The 20333-nt window shown below is 39.3% G+C and overlaps 1 protein-coding gene across 9 annotated transcripts in view; it reads right to left on the bottom strand.

The window, feature by feature from the left end:
- Positions 1-20333, bottom strand: part of LOC107686153 (protein furry homolog) — a 70036-nt gene that overhangs the window by 14687 nt on the left and 35016 nt on the right. For 6 of the 9 annotated variants that reach the window (XM_016483039.1, XM_016483032.1, XM_016483034.1 and 3 more), the window contains exons 12-44: positions 19238-19341; positions 18944-19052; positions 18725-18811; positions 18279-18450; positions 18045-18177; positions 17718-17825; positions 17390-17624; positions 17069-17254; positions 16086-16172; positions 15628-15887; positions 15290-15479; positions 15084-15208; positions 13984-14041; positions 13745-13836; positions 13392-13564; positions 11946-12106; positions 11248-11358; positions 10708-10862; positions 10507-10606; positions 10133-10304; positions 9638-9894; positions 9198-9344; positions 8949-9117; positions 8508-8598; positions 8206-8288; positions 6971-7121; positions 5939-6042; positions 3872-4057; positions 2688-2889; positions 2035-2186; positions 1724-1911; positions 1464-1558; positions 545-1158 (exon numbers count right to left, since the gene is read on the bottom strand). In XM_016483039.1, coding sequence (XP_016338525.1) covers positions 545-1158; positions 1464-1558; positions 1724-1911; positions 2035-2186; positions 2688-2889; positions 3872-4057; positions 5939-6042; positions 6971-7121; positions 8206-8288; positions 8508-8598; positions 8949-9117; positions 9198-9344; positions 9638-9894; positions 10133-10304; positions 10507-10606; positions 10708-10862; positions 11248-11358; positions 11946-12106; positions 13392-13564; positions 13745-13836; positions 13984-14041; positions 15084-15208; positions 15290-15479; positions 15628-15887; positions 16086-16172; positions 17069-17254; positions 17390-17624; positions 17718-17825; positions 18045-18177; positions 18279-18450; positions 18725-18811; positions 18944-19052; positions 19238-19341 — 5257 coding nt within the window. The remainder of the gene's footprint in view (positions 1-544; positions 1159-1463; positions 1559-1723; positions 1912-2034; positions 2187-2687; positions 2890-3871; positions 4058-5938; positions 6043-6970; positions 7122-8205; positions 8289-8507; positions 8599-8948; positions 9118-9197; positions 9345-9637; positions 9895-10132; positions 10305-10506; positions 10607-10707; positions 10863-11247; positions 11359-11945; positions 12107-13391; positions 13565-13744; positions 13837-13983; positions 14042-15083; positions 15209-15289; positions 15480-15627; positions 15888-16085; positions 16173-17068; positions 17255-17389; positions 17625-17717; positions 17826-18044; positions 18178-18278; positions 18451-18724; positions 18812-18943; positions 19053-19237; positions 19342-20333) is intronic. The other 3 variants (XM_016483035.1, XM_016483038.1, XM_016483040.1) reach the window with 1 other exon arrangement.

The following is a 20333-nucleotide window of genomic DNA, read 5'->3' as shown; positions in this document are numbered from 1 at the left end:
GACCCCTTTAAAGGAAAGCAGCTAAATATCACAGACATTTCAAAGTAGAACAATGTAAAAGCATATCAGGTTGAGCAGCCTTCACTCTTATAGATTAAAGACACATTTGAATAGCAAGATTTTAAAACAAAAGTAAGCATGGATTTTAGGCTTTGGTTTAGTGTAATAAAATAGTGTATCAACATCTTGTTTTCTGTTGACGGAACACTAGAATCAACTCTTCAGTCTTGCTTCAGTATGCAAATAGCTACAGGCAAGTAGACCAGTCAGTTTTTTTTACAACAAAAAAGACAACTTATGGTAACAAAGAAATCATTAACTTAAAAAAAACAGGCTTACGGACACAAAAGCTACCAACAAAACATGACATGACTCTGAATGCTCAAGCCAGCCTAGTTTAAACACACAGTTTGTACACTGACAAAGTCTACAAAGAGACAGGAGTAGTAAGCAAGTACTGTTTTTGTCACTGCTTTTGAGTCGTTTAGTCACATTAGACCTGTGTAAACAGGTTTTAAAATTGTGCCAATAGCATTCTACCCACCTATAGACTGCGATGTGTCCACTACTGGCACTCGTGAAACAGGTGTAAGCTGACAGAACAGCTGAAGCGTAAGATCATTTGTGGCCGGAGAAGTGAATCCCTTCAGGAGCAGCTGCTGCAGCCCGGAAAAGCCACTCCACCTCAGCTGGGCCTGGAGCTTCTCTAGTCTCTCCCTGTTCTCCTGCAGATCCAACGGAACCCGTGCCAGCAGTTTGTGAACCAGCCTCAATGACATCTGGTATTCGAATTCAAAGTCTGACTCCATGAGTGACACCGCCACCCAGAAGACGGTGGCGAGCAGGTTGGCGGGGTGACTGGAGTGGGAGGGGTCGGTGATGACACTTGTGTCGGCGCGGGTAGAGTTGGAGGATGTACTGCGGGCCGATCGGGCGAGACCTTGTTGGGTACAGGCTTGGATGCGGTCCAGCGTGGCACTGCGAGGAGGGTTGGAGGATGAGTTTTCCCCGCTTTCGCCAAACTTCTTAGGGACGGAGTAACTGCGCTGGTGCCTGTTCCGCTCGTTAGTGCCACCCTCTTGGTGCAGGTTCAGCTGCCCTGTGCTCTTACGATTTGGGTTTAGCTTCCCGCTCATCAGGAAGTCTGGAGAGGAATCTCTGTACATGGAAGAGACATTGCAGGTATGTTAAGAAAAACAAATGAATAATTTAATATTTTTTTCCATCCTGCTATATTGTTATTAATAATACCATTCCAAAGTTTTGGTAAAAGTTTTTAATGTTTTTGAAAAAAATCTCTTATTCTTACCAAGGCTGCATTTATTGACCCATAATACAGAAAAACAGTAATATTGTGAAATATTATTACAATTTCCAAACTTTTGAACAGTAGTGTACCGTGGCTATAAAACATTTTAGGTTGAAATGGTAGGAAAACATAATATACAGCATGTAATTCTCACCTCGTCAAAGCTGCCATAAGTTCACTGTTGTTCAGACATTCAGCTAAATTATCCACAACAGACTCCAGAGTGAGTAAAATCTCCATTACGTAACCCTGGCAGGCAAAAAGATAAAAAAATTATCGCAATAAGATTGAAACTAAGAATTATTTGACCACCAAATGCATTTAACCAATCGAGCTGAAGTATTCCAGAGAACTATATAATTACAGCGTTTATTGCATGGATGTTTTTTAATACTCTTGCTGATGGATGCACACCTGTACTTCATCCCCATGTTCCCCCACAACCTCCACCAGCCGTGAGAGCAGGTCGGACACTGCGTGGGCAGAGAGGGGTTGTCTCAGGGTGCGGAAGATCTGGAACGAGCGCCCGGCATAATGGCGGGAGGAGCTGCAGAGGGCCGTCTGCAAAGCAACGTCACTCAGCTGATGCTCTAGATGGAAATCTGACACATGACACTTATCAGTCGCTTATCAAACAACCACTGTTCCAATATACTGTATAGGGGATATTACATTCTGTAAATATGACACATACTGTAAATGCACTAACAATGTTTGGTAATTACCTGATTTGGACTCCTTGAACACAGAAACCACATGCCGCAGGAAGTTGGTGAGCTGCTCAGTGCTCTTAGAGTTGGGGTTCTTTGGCATGATGTCTTCATGGCACCAAAGCGGTCCGAAAGCCCTGAGTAAGGACAGGACAGTACTCCATGCACTGTACCACCACCACCACCAAAATCACAAATACATAAACTACTGCTCTCTAAATGGCTGATTTAATGACTCTGGGAAATACCCAATAGTTTTGCTGGGGAAAAAATGGAAACAATATATGTTTCGAGATATTTATCAAAATTGCCTGTGTGTGAATTTCAAATGTGAAACAAATAAAATAAAATGTATAATTTAAAAAAACGAATTTAAGTAATTAAAATATTAAAAGAATAATAATTAATAATAAATGATGGCATAATTATTTAGAATTGTATTTAAAAATAAAAAATATTTTGATCTTTGGCCACTAGAGGATGTGTGAGCTTATGAATATTTGATAGTTGATGCACCATCCATTTTGTCTTGTCATCCTGATAATCATATTTATGCATTCTAGATTAGTGTCTTATGTGCCTGAAAAAACCCTCCCATTTGAGTTTCAATCTATTTTCATCCACATATATCGAAACAACTGCTAAAAAGCTGTATCTTTGCCACAAACCTGGTGGTGAGGAACTCAATGAGCTTGTTGGTTTTCTCATCTGATTCTGTGGAGGACTCGTCCAGCTCCTCCAGGTCAGCTGTGATTTGTGGCAGGTTTCCGATGCTTCCTCCCAGGCTCACACTAGAGGAGGTGGAGGACGAGCTTAGTCCGGAATCCGCCACTGGTGATGTCTGCCACTCCCGCAGAAAGTCGAACCCCCCTGTTCAGACGAAAGAGTGGTTTAGTTACGCAATTCATGCAGGTTATAAACAGTACAGCAAATCTGTAAATACTTAAACATTTTTCTTTTCTTATTATTGTGTCTGCGGGCCTTGTTTCAATATTAGGCTTTTCTCCATTTCAAATTCGCCAGTAGTCTTCGCTGCATGTCTGTACGATCAAAATAGGAGCCAAAACATCTAAAAAATGTGATTTGTATTCCAAGCTTTAATTGTCAGCGGTGACTTTTCACATGTGTCTATTCAGGTGTCAGTAAACAAGGAAACAGAAACATCAGTGACATTCAGGATAAAAGATTAAATGCCCGAAAAACCTCAGTCATAATGCAAACTGGGACTTGGCAGGGTGTCTGTCCTAATTACCTCAGTCTCTTCTATAGTGAGAAAGACAAACAGCTGCCAAAAATACTTTGAATTCTATGCCAAAGAGAATTAAATCCTCACCCTTGGGCTTTAGCTTCATAATAGTTACCTACTTCCTCATTTGTAAATTTAAGCTGTTGAAAATGTAGGTGTCTTCTCTTTGCTGCAGGTGATGTGACAAAATGAGGTCAGATGAGTTTAATGCAAAGTCTCTCTGTTTTTTTTTGTGCATTTATCTTGCTGTGCAAGTTGGCATGACTGTAATGTTCTTGTACAGTTGTTGTACTTAAAACAAGGAATTGTGGGTAAAGACCGTACCCAGAGGAAATTTTTACAGGTTGCTCTCCATATATCACGATTGATTTGAGTGTTCACTTTGTCGTAAATGTTTTTCCTGCAGACTTTTGTATCTTGGCATATCTGAGCACAATTTGAAACTTTACTGTGATTTTGGTTTTTATGGGAAATAAAACAAAACTTCTAGCAAGAAACTGGAATTCTTTTTGCGCAATGAAATAAATAAACAGTCTATGTTTATTTCTGTCAGTTGTTGGTGTCTTTTTGTGTCATGTTGGATTCTGGGTAGAGAAATGATTGTACCTGTGTAGAGGTATTCGGGCTGGTAGCTGGATTTAACGGTGAGCGTCTTGTTGTCGCCAATCTCTCTGGTTAGTAACAGGACAGAGGCGATGACCTGGAAGTTGTTGTTGCAGGAGAGGGCGATGAGGAGATGCAGGAGTAACCTCTTGCTGTGCTCAAATACCTCTGGCCGGTAATGATCCAAACCTGAGAGGACAGAGATGCACAGGTAAATGAACTGAACTGATTTGGGCTGAATAGAAAAGAAGTCAATGAAGTGGACAGGAATGAACAACATTCTGAACCTGAACTAAATTACTTTCAAAGGGTGTTCCCACTGTTGTACAGTTGCATAACGCGGATAATGCATCATGTATAATACATTCCAAGGAGAAGCACAGAACACAAAATATGGCTCTGTGCAACAATGCACACTTGTAATAGAGTGCAATTGTTCAGGACATTTTTTTGCAAACATTTAAATTGTACAAATTTTCAGACTTGCCATGAGCACAGAAATTATATGTTGTTATTTGTGATTTGAAGTTCATTAAATATGATGCTTAACTGACCCTTCGCAAAAACCTGCCCCCCTTAGTTACTGTTGCTACGTCCGACAAGCTATGCTGCTCTCACACCACACATCATGTTCTCACGCAGTGAAAAAGACATCACGGAGCAAAGAGGAAACTGACAACGCACCGACAGAAAAGACAGAGCAGGTTACTTCTGGTATGAAACAAATTCCCAGCAGGCATACAATGTCATAAGACGTTGATATTTGGTTAAATTTCGGTTGCGACATCGGGTGACCAAAATTCAATATCAATTCAATGTCTAATGTCAATGTTAATTTGATGTCCAATACCGACGGCAGCTGATGTTGATATTTGTTGTTTTTAGGTTGTGTAACCAAAATCCAACATTAAGTCAATGTCAAATTGGCGTCAAATACTGCCGTCAACCTGGTTTTCATTCTCAACCAAAATGCAACATCTGTCTGACGTCATGTCCAACGTCAACCTGACGTTATTTTGACGTCCTGTGCCTGCTGGGAAAGTCTCAGCTTTCAAATTTTGTAATTTTTTAAGAAATTACAACAATATATACCATTTTGTGGCTCTTTACTGTGCCGTGACAGATCGCTGTAGTGCCTCAGTTCAAGCGGCATGTGAACCGATCATCTCTTCCTCTTTACTAGTTATAGCACGAAATAAACATGAATGAACATCAGAAGGTATCGTTTCAACCTCACAAAGATGTCAATACACCATTTTTCAAGTTCACGACATGGATACACTCTCCTGACTGGTTTGTTAGTTGAACAAAATGTTAGATTCTGCATTATGATTGGTCAGATCGCCTGTCAAACAAACTCCCTGCGAAGGGTGAATTACTGATCAAGAACTACACTAACCACAGCCCCGCAGAGAATTCCACTGATGGAGTTATCATAGGAACAAAAGAATCATAAAATGTCAACTGCCCACTCCCACAATGCATCTATAAATATCTGAATACTATAAATCAATATTTTAATGTTGTTTTCATATTATTTATTAAATACAAGTTTCAAATATTTTTCATTTCAAATCAGAGTTTGTAGTGTTGTGATCCATTACTGAGCTTACAAATCTTTTTTTAAGGAAAAACAAAGGGCATTGAAAAAGTTCACAGGTGCGGCAAAAGACATAAAGAGGAACATGTTGTGGGCAGGAGGTGCTGACGACATCAAGTGTCTGAGAGAGATAAGCCATGAGTAGATGGCATTTCGCCAGCCACCTCTGTCTTTCCTTCTCCTTCTCGTTTTCCATCACAGACATTTTTCACATTTCTGGCATTGTTGTGCTGTGTTATTCAGACAGACTGCTGGGGTGAATTACGGTGGAGAATGTGGGCACTATATACAGTAGCCCAGACCAAAGATGTGAGTGCGTTCTCACGGAGAGATATCCAAACATAAACTCCCTCATATCTTTTAGCTAAAAAAGGTACAGTCTAGATCAGGGGGTTCTCCACATTTTAATAACACTGAAAAAAGTGAGATAAAAAGATGAGGTGAGAAAGAGAAAATAAAAGAGTGCTTACCTAGGAAGAGAGCATGAAGAAGCAGCGGCAGGTGTAGCGCCCAGTCTTCTCTGACGCTGTGGTCCACCACCATCTCCGTCATGAAGATTACAGCTATGTTACACCTGCCGGCACACACATGTAACAAGAATAGTGTTACATACTTAACCTGATTGGTTGCAGCATCCACTGAAAGATGTACATATATAATAAGACAGGGAACTGTGGCCTAGTGCTCATGTGGATGATGCAAGTTCGAATCTGGCATGCAACATTTCACAATCTTGATTGCATCTCTTCTGTCCATTATTTCCCATCCTCGCTTTGCTATTTTATCTATCAAAATGGCAAAAAGGTCTAAAATGAAGGCATACAGGGTCGAGCCCAGCTGTGACTGTGAATCACCTAATTCAATTCAAGATCCATTAAATTACCGACTGGTATAGACAGATGGCTCTTCATTTGGCTTGCGCATATCCAGACAGAAAACAAAGAGGGGAGTTTACTTTTAGCAGTTATTCCTGTTATGCAATTCTGCTCATATTTTCAATAACTCATGAGTTTTGATGTATAGCCGACTCTTCAGGTGTCAGCGCAAGTCTGCACAGATCTGATGAACCTGACAGATATTTTATAAAAATCCCAAATATGTTGTTGCACCATCCTTTGATGCATGCCTGACCGTCTGTACCTCCCTCCTGAAAAATCATTGAACGTCAGAAGGATGCTGGTAAGAACTTTTGTCATGGTAACGGAACAACAGCTCCTCTCTTGTAAACAAAACAGAGTTGTGGGCAACTGCTGTAAAATGCTAGAGCAAACTAACACAAGTGGGTTTTATGGGATTGGCTTAATTAAATCCATTCGCTGCATATGAACCAAAGCAACTGTGTAAGGATGAGTTTATGGTGTAAATCCATGTATGTCTGTGTAAATGTTTTGAGAGTAGGAGGGTTGGACATTTAACACTTTTCATAAATCTCTGTTCTCATTCAGTCTGACTTCATTAAAATGCAAAGGAAGACAAAAGCATAAGGAACGCTCGGCTGGTACCTGTGAAGGGGTCCCCGTGGGGTGATGGTCTCGGGCAGGTAGTCCACCAACGGGGCCCAACAGCCTCCGTTCACAGGCATGGGAAGAGGCTGAGGTCTGTTACTCTCCAATACACTGATCAACCAGGCAGCATACGGAGGTAGAGGGTCATCTGTTAACACACACAATAGGAGTCAAAACTCAGCTGGGCATTACAGTAAAACAGAGTTACTAAGACACCAACGTGAACAGGGTAACCAAAATACCATACCAAATACCATAATTGAATAAACTGGCATTAAATATTGACTCCAGAAAGTAGAAATAGACCAGAGTGATACAAGAGATGTGAAACCGGCACAGTTATGTAGGACACAATGGTAAAAAAATACACAGAATGCTATGACTGATCAATCACAATCAAGCATTCCAGAAAGCTTTATAATTAGAAACATTTTGAAATGTGTCTATAGTGTTACATATAATTTAACATCAAATCAGTCGAATCATCTGAATCTGAGTTTCCATAACCACAATAAATCAGGAAATATTTCTAAAATAATCTTGAAATGTCCACTATCATAAAGTATTATATGTTATTTAATCTTTATATTAATCTACAAAATTAATCATTCTAAATAAACTGATGATTTTGAATAAAAATGATTAATGCATTAAAATTAAATAATAAATTAATACATTTTAATTAATTATTAATTTAAATTAAAGAGGAATTTCACTCTGTCACTTCATATTACCATCTGGTGCGATGAGTCGATTCAAAGCGCATCATGCAATTAACTTATCATTCATCTCCATTAGAGCTGCCATCTTGCCACTCGGCCATCAGCTGTCGTGGCAGGTATGTAGGCAGGACAAAAGCTGGCAGCTCCCACACCCAAAACTCACAAATACTTGTGCACAACTAGCGACCTTAATTTCAGTACCGAATTCTTTAATACGGAGACGCAATGCTCTAGTGAGCATGTATTATTGGTATATACAGTATGCACCAAAAGGTAAGTCACATGTACAGTTGTCAGTTGTTAGAAATCGTAAAACAATGAGTGTAAATGTATCCTTAGTCATATGTGTCAGTGTGTGGATTGACAGCTGTGAACCATCTGTTGCTCTGTTCTGGTAATCTGGGGGATTACTGACTGTAACCTATAAAGTCTGGAGTTGCACACACGGCTCTGTGAACCGTAAAGTCGTCCATAACTACATCCATAATACAGGTCAGATGAAGAACTTACTCTTCTCCTCATCGTAAGAACCTCCTGAGCTGTTGCTGTAGCGTGATTCCAGGCGGTTATGAGCCCGGGCTGCATTGCTTAACCTGAGAAAATGTGTGCACAAAATACATGTTAGGGAACATAAAATGCACATGCATATTGACATAACATGTATTAACTGGCTGTTCAGTAGCTGCCTACTTAGTATATATGTGGTGGATGAGAACTTACAGCCCATGTGTTTTGGAGAATTTAGTGTATTAAAAAAAATGTATTAATTAAAACTTTTTAAGGAAATCAAAGTTACATGAAGAAAGATCTACCTCTCTTCATTCTCTCTGACGATCTTTGCCTCATCTGTCTCCTGGAAGTTTTCTTGCCCGGCCACTACCGTATTGCTGCTAGATGTTGTGCCTTTGCAAACAAACAAAAAACTGAATATTTAACTATTATTAGGTCAGAACCATACATTGGGTTATAAAATTCAAAGCATTCAATACAGCACAACCCAGGGTTCTGCAATGGAATGGACCAAAGCCATAGAACTGTCACTGCTCAACTGAGCTAGAACTACATTTATAAGCGACTATATGTTAATTTGCATACTGAATTATGTATTAATTGAATTACTGCTTTGAATAATTTACAGGTTATAGATCTTCTCTTCTGAAAAATCTTACATTTATTAAGAAATAAATTTCTTCTGACACTGCATTGAAAATAAAAAAAAAGCTGCTAAACCCCCCAAGGGATATGTGCCTCACCTGAGGCCACAACAGAGGTCTTGTTGCTGGCAACAAAGCGGTAAAACGGTGGGTTGTCACAGTGTAGGACCACTGGGTTTACCGGGTCTGTCTGCTGAAGCTCAAAGAGCAGCTCCTCCATGGTCTGAATGGTGTTGTTCCGACACAGATATATCACCACTTTCTTAATCTAAAAACAGTTCGAAACAAATTTAGTCCATTATAAACATCTAATGATTAAAAGAGTGTCCATATGTGTGTTTTCCTTACATAAGGCAGCAGTGTAGTGTCACTGCTGACTCCACACAAGCTTATGAGGAACTGCAACGTTATTCTCAGGTTGTTACTCCACTTGTCATTGGCCACAAGAGCATTCCAGGCATTCTCCATCTCAGGACCTGGGACTTCATCTCCATACTGATGGAAAAACCACACAAAAACAACATTTTAGTTGATTGCCGAATCTTCAAAGAGGCCATTTTCAACACTTTCATTGCACTGTATTATAGCATTGTGTAATGTAAGGCAATAATTCTTGCATAAACGTCATAAATAATCATAATTTAGCCTTCCTCTCCTCCTCATTCTCTTTTCAGTCTGGTAGATTCAACTGAGATATTAAAGATATCTACAGTAATTTGAGCCTTTTTCATTTGGATGGGTTGAGTCATTACCACAACTGGCTATTTACACAATGCAGTGCCTCTCACCTTTGCGGTCATGAACATGAGGTTGTTTAGGACCAGTGAGGTGGCCTGCAGAGAGCCCCAACCGTTGCCTCTGAGCCTGTGGGCGATTCCCAGGTTGTCAGACTGCTCACGAGCCTCTTCCTCTGGAGTGCACGGGCTGGAGGTCGGGGGAAGCAGTCCTGTATCAACCAGCTCTATATTGTTCAGCCACGGCAGCAGGTAGGTCAGCATGATCTGTCTGCCATTAGGGTGAGTGGTGGAGAACCTCTGGCTTACCTCTGCATGTGTGAAATGATTGCGGATAAAAAAAATTAGTGGGCAGGTTTAGTGCAAGGTCAAATGTTGAGCTGCAGAACAATAACAGAGCACGTTCAACCAGGCCCATTCTTTTGCATGTAGGTGTTGATTTGCTTTTGGTGGACCAACAGTTTGGTGACGCATCCAAACATGTGGCTAAGAGCTATTCCTTGTAAAGCATGAGTAAGTGTGTCACAGACACAGACATGCACACCCTACCTGAGAAGAGTGGCAGGGTGAGTTCAGGATACATGCAGGCCAGCTGATTTGAGAGCTGGAAGAGAGAGACGCTGTATAGTGGCGGTAAAGGACCATGTGTGCCATGCAAGATATTTCCTGATTTCTGCCCCACAATCCTCTTTGAGTAAACGGACAACTTGGACTCTAGAACCTGCATGACAGAAAAAAAAATAGAAAAAAATATTTTAGAGCTAGCAATGTATTTATTTATTTATTTTTGGAGGGAAAACTTGTATATACATTACTTTCTGACACTTATAAAAACATGCATAAATAAATCTTTCAGCCATAGAAAATACAAGAAAGGCAAGTAAAAATCTGAACAACTGATTGAAAAAAAATGCATCAGGTACCTGCATGAGCTGCATGGATATCTCGTAAATCTCTCTGCTTGTGTCAGATGACTTAAACAACACCAGATTCAAAAGGGTCACGATGTCACACGGATAATTCCTGAAAAGTAAGAACAAAACACAGGATTAAAAAAAATGTATGATCTGCTTTCTGAAAATGTCATTAAAGGTGACCATGGCAATGAGGAAGGCTCCAATTACCTGCTACCGCACACAGTAGCAATAGCTTTGAAGCACCCTGAAGCGAGCTGGTATGATCCAGTGAAGCAGCGATCCACAGCCCAGTTAAAAAGATTCACCTGATCTGGGTTCAGTTCCAGGAGCAAGATAACAACCTCACAGCCCAGCCGATGCACCTGCAGCCCAGGGCGGTGATATAAACGTGAGTGTTTAAATTTGTGCTTTTCCCATAATCAAAGCAGAATGAAAGTTATTCCAATGTGCTAGTCATTAATCTCAACTTTAATTGCAAACCTAAACAAACAAGATAAAACTCATTTAAATGGTTGACAACACAGAATCAATAAAGTCAATAAAGCAGAAAAGCAAATAAAACAAAATGTGCTCACAGGCCAGTCCTGACAGGCTTGTTGGTTAAGTTTTAATGACAGGTATTAGACCTGATAAAAAGCAGCTATAAAATTGAAACAGGAAGGCTGTTCAGCATCAACAGGTTAAGACAAAGACTACAGCTGACACAGGAACCGTTCCAAAAATAAAAAGGAGTGAGTGAATGCTTACCCGGAGATCATGGCAGGCTAAGATATTGTCCAGCCACTTGTACAGGTATCCGTCTGTAGAAAGGCCCACGTTATCGAACACAGGGCCACAGCATAATACCGCTGACATAGCCTGACAACAAACCATGTACACACAGAAACAAAGCATTACATCAAAGAAAATCTCATAACAGAGCTCAATGGTTTGGAGCATGTGGACAAACCACAGTTCCGACAGGAATAAGACTTTAAAATGAATCGTCATCATGAGACTGAAATTACACACTGCTTTTAAACTTAACACACAAGGTACTTCTTTCTAACAGCCCTGATCCATTGTGACACACACAGAATAGGCTTTTCACACCTTCTACTAAAAAAAAAAGGTCAGAGCATCTGGTACTGCCAAGTGCATGCCTTTTTGGACAAAGAGTGTGTAGAGAGCTTGGGGAATTTTCCGCAAGACACCCGCCAGTTTTTAATTGAGCATACAGGTACTTTCCAGATTGGATTTCAGATGTTTTCACTTGATTTAGTACTGCTAACATGACTGTATATTTTCTTCCTTCAAGTGACATGAGCCAAAGAGACAAATGGCACCGAACAAATTCTAAACTTCCTCTTTCTTTAATTACAAGATATGTCTATCTATATGCCAAATATGAGGGAATAAAGTCTCGTTTGATAAAATGCCTTGCCAGATTTTTAGTCCAGGTTTACCTTCAAAGCGCAGTACTGGTAGCGTGTGATCTGATGGTTGCGATCACTATAGCGGTCCAGAGGTGTGAACATGACACTGAAGGGTCCGGCCCACTGGCTGAAGAGAATGAAGAGATGATGCCTCAAGCTCTGCTGGGGGAACAATAACCGCCTGTTGTGGACTAAAGAGAAAAACACCAATGAGACTTGAGGAACATTTTTTAATATCTCTTTGCTCTCAGCTTGGTACAGTGTAAAACATGTTTGGTCGGGCAACTTAAAATCAAAAATGAAATGGTATTCTTCAACACTACAGTTTAAAAGTTTGGGTTGGTAAGATTTTTTAAGCTTTTAAAAGAAGTTTCTTATGCCAACCAAATCTACATTCAATTTAAAGAAAATTGTGAAATATTATTACAATTTAAAATAACTGTTTTATATATGTCACATAATCCTTCAGAAATCATCTTAATATGCTGATTTGGTACTCAGAAAACATTTGTAATAATTTTAATATATACAGTATGTAACACTTTTATGAAAACTGATACTTTTCATAAAAGTATCAGTGATGAATAGAAAGTTCAAAAGAGCAACATGTTTGGTCAGGCAACTTAAAATCAAAAATGAAATGGTATTCTTCAACACTACAGTTTAAAAGTTTGGGTTGGTAAGATTTTTTAAGCTTTTAAAAGAAGTTTCTTATGCCAACCAAATCTACATTCAATTTAAAGAAAATTGTGAAATATTATTACAATTTAAAATAACTGTTTTATATATGTCACATAATCCTTCAGAAATCATCTTAATATGCTGATTTGGTACTCAGAAAACATTTGTAATAATTTTAATATATACAGTATGTAACACTTTTATGAAAACTGATACTTTTTTTCCATTGATGAATAGAAAGTTCAAAAGAGCATCATTTATTTGAAATAAAACTCTTTTTTGACATTATAAATGTCTTTACTGTCACTTTTGAGTTTGTCATATTAATTCATAAAAAATACCAATTTCATTTTTTCAGTATGTTAACACTAAACAGCCCTACCTCACAACCATCTTTTGATTTGAGAGCTAGCCGTGATGCAGGGCTTCTGGTGGGCTTATGTAGGCTGCTTGTGTGTCAGAGGGGATGTTGTGCTTTGCTGGTCTGAGGTTTTTCTTGGTCAGTCAGCACGTATTAATCAGAGCCAGAACGGTTCTATTCGTAGCTCTGCTCCTGGGCCTTTAATAAGTGACTCATTCAGTGTTAGAGCCTATTGGGCCTTTGAAAAGGCGGCTTGTTTGGATATCAGCTAAAATATCTGACCCACTCTCATTATGGTCTTTGGTATTATGGAGTATAGTTGGGAGTATTTCCAGTATTTATTGTACACTGGGAAAGATATTTGAGATGCTAATGCTAATTTTTAAATCCTAAAAGAGATAAGGGATATTCAAAATAATGGCTCCGTGCGTTACCTGGAATACACTGGATGAGGTTTGCCACCATTCCACTGAAATGAGCTCTTATGTCTTTCAAAATGTCCAGCTCTTTGTCATTCTCTGCTTCTAAGAGCATCCGTGTCAGATCGACATACTCCAGGAAAAGGGCTCCTAGAGCCAGGGAATCTCGTTCCAACGCCCCATTGGTACTGCAGTGAAGAAAACAGATGCACAAGGGATTTTTACAAGACTTTCCCTTTCCCTTTTTAATTTAACAGAGGTCAAAGACCTGCTTTGTTGTGAAATAAGATCAGTTTAGAAAGGTAAACCCAGGATTTGACTATTTAAGTCCACAATACTGGCCTAGTGGGGAGAGTGGACAAGTTCACCTGTCACTGATGACCCCTGAGTCAGCAAGAAGCTCAAAGATACGCAGCAGCTGCAGCCGGAGCAGATCTCTCCGCTCTCTACGCTTCTTATTCTACAGAAACATAAAGAAAGAACAACACAGAGAGAGTCAATTTACATCTAAAAATGTGCATGAGCACTGCCACTGCACTATGGACCATTACGTTATTTGTGGGGTTTCCAACGTTTCCAAAGAGCTGCATTAGGACAGAGCTCTCACCTCAGGTCTCCTCTCCAGAGCTTCTTTCATTAGAGGATGGAGTTCTTCCACCAGCTCCCTAATCAAACACACATGTATGAAACAGTCATGAAAAATCCGCAGTATGAAAGCAACATAAATATTTCCATCAATATGTTTTTGACTCCAAAGCCTGGTGGGAATATGGCTTTATTATGCAGTGTGCTGCTATGAATTCATAACTGACATAATATGTCAAAATTAAAATCAATATGTCTAGGGTTGAAAAACCTTTAGGTTACATTAAATAGTTTGTGCTCAGTGTTATTCTAGTATTTTTATACAATACTATAGTATTTATTAATATTTTGAATTAGCTTTTATTTTTATATTTTCTGTAATTTTAATTTAGTTTTAGTAAATTTGTTTTCATATTTTTATAATATTTATTTTTAACTTACCGTAGTCATTTTAGTATTTATGTTAAACGTATCTATTTTTAGGTAGTTGCCAGGGCAACATTTCCAATTTCATTGAATTCTAACATTCTAATAGTTCGAATAGTTTTTTAAATTCTACGATTCTAATAGCTTTTCATCTAATATTTATATTTTGTTTCACCTGCATTCAAATTACTGAAAACATTTTTTAATAGTTCTAGATTTAGTTAACAATAACAACACTGCCTTTGCTTCAGTGAACTACTAGTAGAGTCTTGCGGAATCTGTAGATATCTGTCCACTTCTAAATAACGGCACACATCAGAATGGAATGACAGTCATCTCTGCTGAGAGGTCAAGTAAATATCTACAGCGGATCTAAATATGTATAATTAATTATAACTAGTTATGATTAATTATTCCTATTTCCCCATGAGCTGATTCGCTACAGATATTTTGTTTGACACACACATTACTTGCTGCTCTTTTCATTTGCTGTTCTCAAACACATATTTTTCATAGCTTCCTCACTGTGTGTGGCAAAAGACCAGAGCAGTTTCCTGAGTTCTTTGATATATCTGATGTAAAACTGCCCTGGTTTAAGAAATAACCCTATGAAAACTATGAAAATCTGGTTTTGGACACAAATATGCTAAATAGCACACTGGGTTCAGAAAGAAGCTTCTTTATTAAAAACAATACCTGAACACAAGGGAATTTGTTCGTCCAAAGCCAAGGACTAGAGACTCAGTGATCTCTAAACTCTCCGATCTCATGAGAGGAACCAGCTGTTTCAGGAGCCAAGCCACTGATGGTGTGCCTATCACCTGATCATAAACACATACATGTTCCCATGACATCACAGTTCTTTCATTTTCCGAATCATGACTGCTACGGGTGTAATGTACCTTGTTGTCATACGTGACACTGCCATCAGGTGTGGTAGCCATGATTTCAGGTGTAGAGGCTCTCAGGTGACCTGGACTCATGATACTAGGTTTGGCAACACCGAGGCACAATATCAGGTAATTCCTCCACAGCGTCACATAGCCATCGGCTGGACCAGACGTGCTGGTCTTTTTGGCATAAACGGGACTGCTGTGGGGGGGACCAGAGAAAGGGGCTCAAAAATAATTTCTACTGGGGACATGAATGTCTATTCTTTAAACTATTTTTTCTGACAGCACTCGTGCTAAAAATCATCAAAACGGCAAGTTTTAAGAGTAAAGATAATGTAAATACTCACTTTGGGTCAACTAGCGGCATAAGCAGCTGTAGACGTGTGAATGCGTAGGGCCAGGCGTAGCTGAGCGCGGTGGAGCAGTGCTTAGGGAGGTGATCCGGCCTAAGGAAGCTATAGAGGCAGAGCACCCAGGGGTCCTTCACTGACTGAGCGAAGATCCACACGTGAGACGGGCTCTTTACATCATAGTGGCTGTTTACCAAGCGTGCATTCCACTCTACCAGCCACTGCAGGTCCACGTGATGATTCATGGGCAGGGTGGCCTTCACAGAACATCGATTTTAATAGCTGAACTTGAGCAAGCATGCATGAGTGTTATGAAACATTTGTTGACCGCGTTCTATAAAAGCCTTGTGGCACAAATCAATTTTATGCAAGTAGAGGTCAATACTGAGAACGACACCTAAACATATGGATATACAAACAGAAACACATCCGCTGGTGTAATGAGAAATGCCTACAGAGTCAGAGACGGCCACATGGACGAAACTCTCCAGCACGCTGGGGGCCAGTTGGTCCATAACCTCGATCATGGATTTATCGTCATCCTGAGAGCAGAATCACATGACAGTCATGAGGCTCTTGTTGAATAATGTTTATGCTGCACTAACAGGTCTAGTACTGATTAGTATTATGTCTAAAATCAATCTACTTCATGTGTATGCATATTTAGGATGATTTCAACTGGTCACATGACATCAAATGCAATTCAATACATTCAGTCAATAAGCTTTAGTGCCAACCTAATGTTTGGTTATATTCTGTATGTTTTAAATTATTTTAACTATAAAACTAATTTCTTTTCTTTTCTATTTAATTCTCTTTTCCCTTTCAAACTATTGTTTTTATATTCAAATTCTTTCTGTTCTATTTTACTTGTTATATTTCTGTTCTTGTCTACTCTATTTCATTTCTCTATTCTATTGTCATTTTCTATTCTATGCATATTCTATTCTATTATCTTTTTTGTATTCTATGCTATCTTTTTTGCTTCACTATTTTCTTTTTCTATTTTATCAGATTCTATTATATCTTTTCTGTTCTTTTTTATTCTATCATCTTTTTTCTAATCTGATTCTGTTCTGTTTTGTCTGTCTTATTCGTCTACGCTATCTTCTGTTCTGTTTCTTTTTTCTTTTTTACTACTTAGTCTTTTATTATTCTATCTGATTTTATTCTGTTCTGTTCCTTTCCCTTGTATTCTGTTGTGTCTTTTTTCTATTTTATGCTATCTTTATTTCTTTACTATATTGCCCTTTTCTACAAGATTATATTGTGTCTTTTTCTATTCTAATTGTTTTTATTATATTCTGTCTTTATCTATAATATTTTATTCTGCCTTGTTGTGTGTAATTCTGCTTTAATTAGTTGTTTGGTTTAATTACTTGGTTTTGTGTTGTGTTTTTCTGGCCTAATCTGCTAAAGTTCCAGCAGATTGTCTTACCTCGGCTTGTCCGATGGCTGTAAACAGGCAGCGTATCTCTCGGAGGACGGACACAGCCAGTTTGCGGGTGCTGGTCTGGCAGGAGCACAGCAGAAGCAGGGCCAGACCCTCCACAGCGTGCAGCACCGTGGAGTGAGGACTGCGCTCGGGCGGCAGTCTGGAGCTCCCGCTGCTGTGAGTTCCCATCTGAGGTCAACAAATATATACACATACACACGATCATGCCCACAACTCCAAAGAACTGTTCACATTGGCTAAATAAGCACAGCCAGCAAAGAGAACATTTTCATGCAAACGCCAAGTCGCACATAATGCTGATACCTCTGCCGAGCGTTTTCCAGGCGCCTGTATCGCCAGCCTCCACTGCGTCAGGAAATGCAGCAGCAGTTTAACAGACGAGTCCTGCAGGCCCTGCTGTGTGTCCTGCACTTCACGCAGCAGGAAGTTAGTGTACCCGAACAGCACGTCTTCTCGCCAGTCGGAGAAGTCTAGCAGCAGACTCTGCAGGGAATTCTGGGCAATGAGTCTGAGTTCATCATCCATGTGGACCGTCAGTCTGCAAAATGCAAAAAGAAAAACAATCAGTGACAATTATAGCTTTTTATTGCACGGTGCATTGTTTAGTCAAAGGGTGTGTGGTGAACCTCACCTGGCCAAGAGATCGATGAGCTCAATTTTGGACAGGCCATCTGGCAGGATACGGGGAATGGCCGCAACACACGTCCGGAACAAGTCAATCTTCGGTTTTCTCTCACCCCTGACCCGAGAAAGAGAGGGGATGAGTTATGCAAAAGTAAACAAAGTGAGAAACAAAAGGAAACAGGAAAAAAAGAGAATGTCAAACTGTCTAAACAGGGTGTGTGGGCTGGATGTGACTCATACAGTATGTTGTCTGGTTGTGAGATTTCCCTTCACCCACTCATGTTACACTCAGAGGTAAATAATAGGTGGAGACAGGCCAGAAACAGCTGCTTACGTGATCATATCCTCAGGTTCCTTGTTAAGCATCTGGGCATTGGTGAGCATCATGCAGCGGCCCACCTCTTTGTCCAAGTGCCTCAGGATGTTATCAATGGCCTTCCTGACCTGGGAGTAATACAGTGCCATACCTGCAGGGAACGGCATAAACAATCCAGACTATAAAAAACTGTAAGCTGCACAACAAACTCAAGCACACACAAGCAGCTGTTCGCAATATCAGTGGCCTGACCTATAAGTTTTGCTTCCTCCTCAGTTAGAGTTTTGCTGAGGTAGGTTTTTTTCTTCTTCAGAGTGTTCCCAGAAGGCAAAGTGGCCCCTGTGTTCGGCATGGGTGGTTCACCATCTTTCTGCTGCAGGTTATCGGCTATGACGAGGAATGCTCTCAGAGCAATGTTCATTCTCTGGACATACACCACACAGATATCAGAAAATAAACCAAATATGCATTTTCTCATGACAAGATCTCAACTCAGTCTACTGGGATGAATGTATTTGTATAAGTTTACTTTGCTATACAGAAATTTTCCAACACTCAGCAAATCACATACTATTTTAATTCTATAATAATTTTTTTTTTTGAGCATTTTAGGTAGAATTTATAATTAAGCTTCATGTAAAAACATTAGAACATTTGAAGCAAACATGTGGGGGTGTGTGTTTGAGAATAAACATTACCTCTGGATTTAAACTGAAAGCTTTGGCTGATTTTCCAACACTCAGCAGATCACATATTATTTCTTTCATTGCAAAATCCAGCCTTTCCTGTAGAAAGGAGAGAAACAAAGATGATATTACTGTGTGTTATATGAAAAAGCCATGACACAAAAACATAGATGTGTAGCTAATATTTTCTTAGATGCTTATCAGGTGTACAAAGGTGTGTGGGTGTCAAACCTGGGCAATGAACTGAATTATCTTGACAAATATGTTGAGCGGCATGTCTCTAGGAACGACGCTCCGTGAACCCTTAGGGAACAGCGTTGATATGATTGAGGTGAGGCGGCTGGAATGGATAAAAAGATAAAAACGTCATCTTAACAGATGTCAATCATCAGAATCAACATCATCAAATCTTACTCTTCATCATCACTGGCAGTGTAATGCATTTGAAATATCCATTATATTTCTTACATTAGAAATATATTTCTTAAATTGTGGCTTGTATGTTTCTGATTTTCAGTACGCTACCTTTGTGTTGCAGTGTTGCTTTCACATTTGATTCGGATCATGTAGACCCACAGCAGCCGATAGAGAGATTCAAGTGCCACCCGGGCCATTTTATGGTCTTTGTTCTGAAAGAAGAGCACTTCGCTGTAATTTCCAGTTACGTTCCTGTGATGCATCTAATAAATTATGATCACCAAATATGTGCACTTTTTAAACGTCTGTATAATTTCCACTAATTCCATAATTTACATTATTTCAACAATAAAAAGCTTCAAACAACAGATCAGCTTAAAAAAAGAAAGAAAAATTATATAAGAAATAAATATTTATATAAATTATAATAAATTAACATTTATATAAAATTATATGTAATAAATGGATTCATAATATATATTTTAACACATTTAATTGTATTGTTTTAAAGGGGTCATATGATGCGATTTCAAGTTTTCCTTTCTCTTTGGAGTGTTACAAGCTGTTCGTGAATAGATAAGATCCCTAAAGTTGCAAAGACTAAAGTCTCAAACCCAAAGAGATATTCTTTATAAAAGTTAAGTCTCGTCCACGCCTTCCTAAAACGCCTCGTTTAAACACGCCCCCACATGTCTACGTCCTAAAACGCCTCGTTTAAACATGCCCCCACATGTCTGCGTCACTGTGTGGGAAGATTTTCATAACACCGCCCAAATGTTCACGCAAAGAAAGAATGTGTAACTTTGATTCTCGCTGTAGTATTGTTGTTGCCGGCGCCGCCGCCATGTCGTGGATTTGGTGTAATGAAATGTGTTTATGCGGTTTAAGGTTAAAAAAACACATTCTTTTCCACATACTGTACATTATTGTTTCTCCTCTATGTCCTGCCTTTCTGAAACGTGTCGATTTATACTTTTAAACTGTCTGTTCTCTCATGTTTTGTGTTTCTTGGCTTTGGTGTTAAATTTCCTTGGACTTTTGACCAAACGTGGACACTAAGGGGCTGTTTACGCGACAAAGTTTTCAGCCAAAAACTGGAAACTTTTTGTACGTTTTGCCTGTTCGTTTACACGACAATGGCGTTTTGGGGACTGAAAATGCATATTTTTGAAAACGGGTTTCAAAGTGCAAGTTTTTGAAAACG

This window comes from Sinocyclocheilus anshuiensis, unplaced genomic scaffold, assembly GCF_001515605.1.
Source record: "Sinocyclocheilus anshuiensis isolate Anshui unplaced genomic scaffold, SAMN03320099.WGS_v1.1 scaffold437, whole genome shotgun sequence".
Lineage (NCBI taxonomy): Eukaryota > Metazoa > Chordata > Actinopteri > Cypriniformes > Cyprinidae > Sinocyclocheilus > Sinocyclocheilus anshuiensis.
The sequence above is the reverse complement of the archived record's forward strand: the minus strand, read 5'-3'. Positions and strand labels throughout refer to the sequence as shown.